Source organism: Myripristis murdjan, chromosome 20 (genome assembly GCF_902150065.1).
Source record: "Myripristis murdjan chromosome 20, fMyrMur1.1, whole genome shotgun sequence".
Taxonomy (NCBI): domain Eukaryota; kingdom Metazoa; phylum Chordata; class Actinopteri; order Holocentriformes; family Holocentridae; genus Myripristis; species Myripristis murdjan.
The window spans coordinates 20,298,960-20,308,674 of NC_043999.1; the positions used below are offsets into that span (position 1 = coordinate 20,298,960).

The following is a 9,715-nucleotide window of genomic DNA, read 5'->3' on the forward strand; positions in this document are numbered from 1 at the left end:
CATTCCAGGCCCAGCTCATCCACGACAGGAACACGGCATCTCACGCCACGATGAACGACAAGGTCGAGACTGGACCCGAACGGGTCCACATGACCTGGACCAAGGAGAAGCTCTTCACCGAGCGTAACCGTAATCGTGAGCCCAATGCCAACGTGGCCGTACGAGATCTGTTTAACATGAAACCGTAAGTTTGGGCCCCTCGACTCCCAACACCACCCAACCAGCTCCCATAATATTTTTACATGTATAGTTTATAGGGCAAGGCCAAAACAGAAGAAACGACATTATTATGATGATAGTGTTTCTTCTCCAAGTTTGCTCTGTAATTGCAAGTCCATCCCCAAAATGGAGGCGTGTCATAGTGATTTTATTGCCTCTAAATGTAACTGAAAACAACAAATACTGTTACAATGTTAAAAAACACAATATTGCATGTGCCTTGTGAGAGACATTTGCGCCATTTTGAATTGTCACAATTTCATCTATTCAGAAATCCATACAAGAGTGAGAATGATTTAAAGAGCAAACCAAATTAGTATTGCTACTTTTACTACTACTTGTGTGTACTTCAAGACGGTGCAAAAGCCTCTTTGCAGGAGGACAGCATGTGTAGATGTAGTATGTAATCGTAGTACTGTGAACACCCAGAGCCTGACAGGGTGAAATGGGACATCTGCCTGCATGGTGTGTGCATTCAGGCTGCATTAGACGTGTGTGTGTGTGTGTGTTCACCTTTGTGTACACTTTGAGCCATTTGAGTCACAGTGCATGGCCGTACCACGCAGAGCACACGCACACTATTTTTGCCTATAACACCTTCTCATCCCATACTGTCCTTACTGTCAGTGTGTGGAGTTCATCATGTGTGTCCCCTAATGACGCAGTCCAAATCTATTGGTTTTTAAAGCTGAAGTTTCTATTCACCATAGACACTCAAAGTAATCTCTGTTGATGTGGTAGTATTCATAACTCTTAGGAAGAAATGGAGGAAATTGTGACATGAATGTTCACCATACACATCAAACGGCTCCGTGCCAAACATCGGTTGCTTTCTGTGGTCACCTGTGTGTGTGATGACGAGCTGTTTGGGACAGTTGGTGGCATGCAGTGCAGTGGAGAGCGCTGGACAGCTGGTGTAGAAGCATCTAAGCCTGTTTCTGTTGTTCTGTCCCGTTTTCCTCCTTCTAGAGAATGGGAGAGTCTGTAAGTCACGTTTCTCTTTGCCCTAGGCTGTATGTTTGTATTCTGTGCCAGTGGTTGTTCCATGTCCTCCATTTTGTGTGCTCCTATCTCTGTGTGCATGCATGCATGCAAGTGTGCATATGTGTGTATTTGCATGTGTGTGCATACGAGCATGTGCTTCCTGTTCTGCCATCATACTTACGATGGAAAAGCCTCCAGTGGTTTGATTTGCATGTAATCATGACATCATTAGTATGTGTGACCAAATTTGTGCTTTCCATTCATTGGCCTTTATCAAATGAAACAAACAAATGCTGCGTTAGCTCTGTTTTAGGAAGCAGACAAAATCTGCTAAATGGATTTGGTGTAAATGTTGGTTGTGCCATGGCCTTAAATCCTCTTCAGTAAAATGGAAAGCAGAAGTTTTGTGGAAGTGCCTCGGTTTGTTTGCCTCATTATAATTTGGCTTCTGGCTGTTGACATGTCATGTGCTGTGTTGCTTTAATGCCGTGTGTTATAACTTTCTGAAGGTGATGATAGAGGCAGCATTTTGAGGGAAAGGAGTTGGAAGATCCTGTCTTCAATTATGCTGATTGGCAAACAAAAATCAGTCTGAGAAATGATAGCATATACACAGTATAAACAGGTTACAACAAGTTATTATTGGAAAAAATACTATTTGATTTATTTGGATAAAGAATTTGTGTGTCCACTTTCTTTAAATGCTGCCTCATTAATATATCATGACCTCAAGAGTTAGTTTGTTCATTTGAAACTCAAAATGCTTTAATCCTGTGGCCTGCAATGCCTCGGTTTTCACATTTGTGTTGGAGGCTGATGATCCATCTGCTGAAAATAATACAGTAATTTGCTCTCTAAGAGAAAAACAACCAATTGATAATCAGTAGATATTTCTGCTGCTGCGCATGTACACAGTGTACTAGTTATACTGCAGTTATGAGTCAGAAAAATCTGAAATATTCTAGGTTCATTTAAAGAGGTGCATTTCAGCAAAGAGTTGCCACAAAAGTTGACATTTTTGAAAGGAACCAGTCAGTGCCATAGTTGCTCTACAGCTCATCTCTGTGGGGTCAACTGTAGAATCAGTGAAATGTGGGGGTTAGTGAGAGGTGGTCACTGATGTTTTTCCCCTATGAGGTCTTCTCTCACTGTGAGCTTCATGTCATACTAGGAACCAGTCTAATGTTCGTCGGATGCACACAGCGGTCAAGCTGAACGAGGTGGTGGTCAACAAGTCCCAGGGAGCTCACCTGGTTCTGCTCAATATGCCTGGACCGCCTAAGAACAGAGGAGGAGATGAAAACTGTATCCTTTACTCACCGCCATTCCAGTTGAAGTTGCACGTTCAGTGTCAAACACTCCATTCCCAGTCTTTTACTGTATTTCGGTGCTTTGTGTGTGTTTATACCTTGACTCCACTTCCCTCAGACATGGAGTTCCTGGAGGTTCTCCTTGAGGGTCTGAACCGAGTGCTTCTGGTCCGAGGTGGTGGCCGTGAGGTCATCACCATCTACTCTTAAAAAACAAACAAAAAAAACCCTTCATGCCCCACCCTGCACACATGAGCAGTTGCCATGAATACTGGTCACCGGGCATTTTCGGGGAAGAAGCCAAATTGGGTTTTTATGGAAGGGGGGGGGCAGGTTGTTGAAAGGCGGGGCTGCTCGTGATTTGACAGACGGTCTCTAGGACCTCAGGAGGAAGGAAACAGTTGGTGTCTAGCCGACTGAGTGGCTCAGTGAACAAGACAGAGCACGCTGTGTGTCCACGCCGGGCCACCATACCCCTGCCGAATGGAAGATCAGCATAGAGACACTTTATATTTTTCATTTACTTTTGAAAATGCTATGTTATATTTTCATATTCTTTCCCTCTCCGTGTTGGTGTTGTCAAAGTTATTGACACTCGTGTAAAGTTATGCAAAGAAGTGAATGTGTGCTGTTGATATGTCCCTAATAGTCTTTAATGTTGTCTGTTCAGCTCTACTCTGGGAGGTGCAAAACGTTTGTTGGACCTGAAAAAAAAAGATAGATGTCAAATTATAGAATGGGTTTAAAGTCTCAATTTCAAATAAAGGTATAAAGTCACCCTTTCTAAAAGTTCAGTTATAGTGCAAGTACTTTGTTTTCAGTGCCAGGATTCAAAGCAAAGCTCTTCTATCGTAGGGAGGGTAGCAGGTCACAGAAAGCTCCTTCACAGCAACCTGTACACAAGTTGTCATACTGAATTTTTTACATCAAGTAGAGTTTTGGTGATCTCCTATATAGTCTGCGTCACCATGAGTACTTAATTTATCCCTAGTGGGTTTTTTAGAAGCTCTTTATGTCAGTCTGAACTCAGTGGGTCGGTGTGTGTGAAGCACAGAAAGGGCAGATGGTCTGTTTAGAAGCCACTAAAACATCTTGGTTCGGTCATAGAGGAATCCACATTGTGACGGAGCTGATCAAATCAGGTGGATGGATTGATGTCTGTTGTGAAAAGGTATGTGTCCAAGCAGCGCATGTAATTGTAAGACTTCTCTGTGGTTGTTTCTTTGCAGGGCGACCCGAGAAGGATGGCTGTGTGTGTTTGTGTGTAGGTTTGTGTGTGTAGTGTGCACACGTGTTTGCACAGGTAGCTAAGCTCGGGGCTAATTTGGTGAAGGATAGGCCAAGAGGATTTTGATTGTGCAATAGAGGCTGTCCCTGTTGTGTGTTGTCAGACATATCGCTCGCCCCTGAGACACAAACATGGTTGATCACCTTGTTATAGGCTGGAAGGGTCCATTTATCTGGATTACAATATTGAGCACTGATATTTAATCTTTGTTCAGTATTGGCCACCGTCAAGAAGCGCTATCATTGCATTAGGGAAAATAGCCATAGTCAATATAAGAGGATATAGCCCTTTGTGAACTTAACAATATGTTATATAATTGCACCAGTGTATTTATGGTTCCTGAAGTAACGCTAATAGCAATTTGTATTAAGCAGGATTGAGAATGACAGTAGCTTTTTTTAAATTCACAGGCTGTTTGACAGCATAGGGTAACAAGAGGCAGACAATTGACAAGTTGTTCACACTTGCTAAATCCATAGATTGCCTTTGAAGTTGGCATTCGGTAGACTGATTTTTGAAAACCATATACACACTTATGGATTAGTGTAAGTCCGACCATTTCCACAACTAAAACGCAATAGGAGTTTGACTCTTACGTGGAGTCATCCCATGTTGGCTTAGTTAGAGCACTGTTGTCTTTGCACTAGCTACATCTCAGCTGATTCATTCTGTTATCTCCTTACTGCAGCGATGCTCATTCTACCTGTCACTATACCACTACATCCTTACACAAGTCAAGTCTGATACTGATCCTGAGGTGGGCTCTACCTACGAGCATGAAGGAGACATTTTGACTGATTTTGAGATTGATGGAACAATGCAGATAGCAAGCAGTTCATTTCTGCTAAATATTCTTGTTGCTATGGGTTTTTATAACATTTTATCACACATTATGATGTTCTCTAGGTTTTGAGACCCAGACAAGAGTGAATTGTTCTGACCATATTTAGGAAAGTGCCAAAAAGACTAAAAAAAGAAACTGTGGAAGTATTATCAGCGCTTCCTTCACTCTACAAGCCCATAGTCATTTCTGTTGTATATTTCATCATTGGAAACCTAAAGGAAGCACAAAATTATAAAGAATTTGTTCATTTTTATTATGCAAATCTGCCACTTCACCACTCCAAAAAAAGGTGACTTTGTCTAACTTTGTGTGATTTTTTTCCCCCATTCAAAATTGCATCAAAAGTGCATATAGTACAACTTTTAGGGTATTTTAAACCTTTTACCTTACATGGGCGAAATGCTGCCTGCAAAAATTACACTTTTGGTTCAGAAAGAAAGCAGATTGCATTCAACCCCTCATACCTCCACAGTTTCTTTTCAGTGTTTTCCTAGCTGTGCAGTATTTTATAAAAACAGCAAGTTGTGTTTTCCTGCATTCTGTTGTGGCGAAAGAGCAACTTTCTGTTTTGGAGTCTGTTATGCGGCATCTCTGTGTTTCTTGTGTTTTATTCTGTTCCTGCCGTACACCTGTGTAACTCTGTAGTCACGGTCTGTGTGGTGTTTGTCTAAACATTAACATGATAACTGATTTTCTGTTACTTGTAGTGTTAATTTTCAGGACTGGGAGTGTTGAGATTTTAAGGAGGGAGGGAGAGGCGATTTGATGGAAGGGGGCAGCGGTAGTCAGCTTGTTTGCAGATCACTTTTGTTTGTTTGGTTTCAACCCATCAGAAACATATCTGCAGGATTTAGGACTGAAAAAAACCCGTGGTTATGCAACAGTAAAATAAACTGACTAAATGACCCAGGGTACACATGAATGGGTTATACTGTATATGTGTGACTCACTGTCATGTATGAAGTTCAAAATAAGAGTGTTTTTTGTTCTGTTTTGTATTTTAGCCACCAAAGATAAAATCTTTGACTATGTTATAAAACATCAAAATGTGTGTAGTTTTACGAAGTTGCAATCTGAACCGTTGAAAAGTCTAAACAGCTGTAAAGATAAATGAATAAATATGTTTTTAAAATCCAAGCTGGGTTACTGATCTGAATAGTAGTAGCAGTGCATAAATACATGATAAAATGCATAACATTTTGAAGGAAAGCTATTAAAAAAAAAAAAAAAGTAAAAGTTCCTGGAGGTCAATAGGATTGTCAGCAGTGTGTGTCTCACAGCTACGTTGTTTGAAGTGACTGGAGAATGTTATCTACCTCAAAATGTCACTGAGGCTTGGCTGAAGAAAAAAAAACTTGTTCAATCGCTTTTTTGTGTTTGTCAGAACCAATGTTTTCTATGGATCGCTGAACGAAAAAGCCTCTGTGCTGTGAGAGGACCAGCAGAGCTCTGTGTGTTTGTGTGCGTGCATGTGCGTGTGTGTGTGTGTGTGTGTGTGTGTGTGTGTGTGTGTGTGTGTGTGTGTGTGTGTGTGTGTGTGTGTGTGCTCCTGTCAATGTACATAACATTTGAGAAGTGAAGAGGTGTGTGTGTGTGTGTGTGTGTGTGTGTGCGTGTGCGTGTGCGTGCGCATGCATGCTTCTGCTGCTGTCCCGTCCTCACAGACTGTAATAGGATGTGACTTGTGGGCGCACATATAGAGGAAGGTAGCCCTGTAAGTTATATTTGTGCCTCTCTGAGTAATTAATAAAAGTGCTGAAATGAACCAAGATTCTCCTGTGTCCTGACTGTTTGTTACTGTTTGTTTGAAGTCTTTAATGTCCTCTCAGTTCACAGTTTTCTGCAGCCCCTTCATGACTAATGAAGTGAGCACCACAGAGCGATAATCATTTAACTCTGTGGCTACTGGGATGATAACAGATGCTTTCCATAGCGTAGGAGCATCCATCTGAGACAAAAATTTATGAAAAAATCTCATTCAAAAATAAACTACTATTTCTAAGCAGACGGCTACAGATTTCATCAGGTCTGGGACTTTTCCTTGGGTCTGTCTCCTGTAGAATTATCCAGACTTCCGTTTCATCAATCTGGATCTTGCTGCCTTCTGAAGCCTCCCTAAATTTAGCAAGTTCCTCATAAAAATGGCAGTCAAATCTCAAGTAAAAGTGGTTTAACTCATCTGCCATGGCAGCATCGGGCTCATCAGGGGGAGACACGCCTTTTTCTTTGTCCTGAAAACCATCCACAGATTTAATTCCCTTCCAGGCACAGCAAGAATTATTCTTAAGTTCATCCTCTACTTTGTCCTTGATCTTCATTTTGGCCAGTTTTCTTTCTTTCTAGCCAACTTCTGTAGCCTACTTACCTTGTTGGTAAATATCTCCCTGGTGGTAAGCTGTTTTTTTCTGGTTGAGAACATGAGATTTACTAACCCAGGGTTTGTTATTTGGATACCAATTAATCATCATCCTGGGGCTGATCCTATCTTTCATATTTAGTATATAACTTGTCACAGCAATTATTTATAAATGTCATAATGGGCCCTAGACACTCATTTAAATTAGTTAAAATTAATTGGTAACACTTTACAATAAGAGTACAACAATTAACGTTAGTTAATGCCGTAATAAACATTAAGTAACCCATCCTTGACGAATATATTTCGTCTAGTCTCGTCTGACGAAATTAACACTGCCATAAGCACCATAATGCTGGACTCCCTGTACTCGTGACAGAATCCTCTGTTGGTGCGGAGCTCCTCCATCTTACCTCTTCTCACCTCCCAGGTACGTAAAACTACTTAGTTGAACGATGCCAGACTTGTGACGTATAACAAACATAGCACATCATGGCGCAACACTTACATGAAAAGGCAAGTTGCAGTCGTAGCACTACCACCCAAGTTGCTACTGCACAGTGCCCCTGAAGCGGAAGTACAAACATTGGAAAAACAGATTAAAACACTAGAATTAGAACGTTTTGAGAATAGCAACATGGACAAACAGTAAAAAATAACTAATGAGAGCTGAATACATTAAATAACCACTGATAAAGTTTTATGGACCAAACAAACACACTACGATCAGGGAGAAACGCCAGGCAAATTACTGGCCTGGCGGGTTAAGAAAATGCAAGCCGAAAGAACAATCAACAGTTTAACGACAATGTCAGGTGATTTAACAACAGACCCAACTGAAATTAATGCTACCCTCAGAGACTTTTATGCATTATTATACAAATCAGAATATGCAGGAGTTACACAACAAGAACATTTCTTGATTAACTACAATTTCAGAGCCTATCCGAAGATGAAAAGGAACCGCCTTTATTAGATATGTTTAATGAATCATATAAAACAGGAACTCTTCCACCATCGTTAAGACTAGCTATGATAACCGTGATATTAAAACCTGACAAATAACTGACCAGTTGTTCATCTTTCAGGCCCATTAGTTTAATAGGATGTGACACAAAAATATTATGCAAAGCTCTCTCTAAAAGATTAGAACAATATCTTCCCCAGCCGGTCAGTAATGATCAAAATGGTTTTGTATTAAAACCACAAGGCTTCCATAACATTAGGAGAGTTTTAAATGTGTTGTTTGAGAAAAATGCGATGACGATGCCAGTATGACATCTTCACCATAGCGTCAGTATGACATCACCATGGTGTCAGTATAACAAAAGCATGACATCAGCATTCCATCAGCATGACATCGGCCTACCATGAAAATGATATCACTATCATGGCGCCAGTGCGGCATCATCACCATGGCGCCAGTGCAGCACATTTTTATTTATTTTAGTTAATACATGAAAGGTTGGGCCTCCGAGTCACCATGGCGCCGCAACTGCGGCATCATCACCATGGCACCGACACCGCGGCATCTTCGCCATGGCATTGTCGCTGCCACTGCCACTGCGGCATCGTCACCATGGCGCCGCCATTCCCATTGTGACATTGTCACCGCCACTGACCGGAGGATTTTTTTTCATGCTGTTCACGTCAGGTATGCTATGTCCTGTTTTAATTTTTTTTGCCATATCACACACCCCTCGTTCAAATGTCCCTGGTCAGCCAAAACTAAGATCATCCTGCAGGCAGCAGAGAGTAAGGGCTTCTTTCTGCAGTTGAATTCAGATCCAGGGCAACCTACAACTTACCGGAGCCAATACCTGTCACCTGGTAGTATGGACCCCTCTTGACCATGTCATCCTGCCAGTGAGACTCTCAAAACGGCATCGTCACCATGGCGCCGCCATTGCCACTGTGGCATCGTCGCCGCCACTGCCACTGTGTCATCGTCACCATGGCGCCGCCGGCACTGCCATTGTGGCATCGTCACCATGACGCTGCCACTGTGGCATCGTCACCATGGCGTCGCCACTGCGGCATCACTTTTATTTATTGAGTTAACTCTCCTACTGCCCAAGTCGGCGCCGACGCGGGGGGCAAGGGGGCGGGGCGCGATAAGCTCCCTTTCCTCCGCCCAAGGCTTTGCCCCCGCCGTCATCCCTGCCCCCACCTTCGGCCCGCAGGTCGCACACCGGGCAGTAGGGCACAACGTCCACACATGTGCAGGGCGCACCTCGTGCACGTCTTCCTGTCCATGGCGGGCGGGCCGACACAGACAGAGGGGAGCGTCTGTGTTCGCTCTGTCCGCAGAGGGAGGGGGAGATGGAGCAACACTTCCTGCTGAGACGCGGTGCGTACGAAGACGTAAGAACGAAGTTCTTCACAAAAATTAAACGCAGACTCCAAAACATTGACATGCTCTTCAGCCAGGAGAAAATACAAACGTTGACTTGGAGAAAAAAATGTCAGCGCTCTAGAAGCGGCGAAATATGCGGACGCCTGTCGCGGCCTGAGAGAAAAGCTACTCAACGTAAGAGGACAATCTCCTCACAACCCACGTTCTGCCTTTTCATTCACTCTCCTTCCTTGTGTTTTTCTTTTCTTTTCTTTTTACACGTGACGACAGTGTTAATGCAGTGTGAAGAGCGGGGAAAAGAGAAAAAAGCAAAGGAGAGCGAAGAAAATGAAAGAAGAAGGAAGAGCAGGGAAAAGTG

General features: G+C 42.7%; 1 protein-coding gene across 6 annotated transcripts in view; it reads left to right on the forward strand.

Moving 5' to 3' along the window:
* slc12a7b (solute carrier family 12 member 7b) overlaps positions 1–5,907 on the forward strand; it is a 70,616-nt gene extending 64,709 nt beyond the window's left edge. For 4 of the 6 annotated variants that reach the window (XM_030079854.1, XM_030079857.1, XM_030079856.1 and 1 more), the window contains 4 exons: positions 9–184; positions 1,189–1,203; positions 2,375–2,508; positions 2,632–5,907. In XM_030079854.1, coding sequence (XP_029935714.1) covers positions 9–184; positions 1,189–1,203; positions 2,375–2,508; positions 2,632–2,723 — 417 coding nt within the window. In that variant the 3' untranslated portion in view covers positions 2,724–5,907. The remainder of the gene's footprint in view (positions 1–8; positions 185–1,188; positions 1,204–2,374; positions 2,509–2,631) is intronic. The other 2 variants (XM_030079855.1, XM_030079859.1) reach the window with 1 other exon arrangement.
* The last annotated feature ends 3,808 nt before the right edge of the window (positions 5,908–9,715 follow it).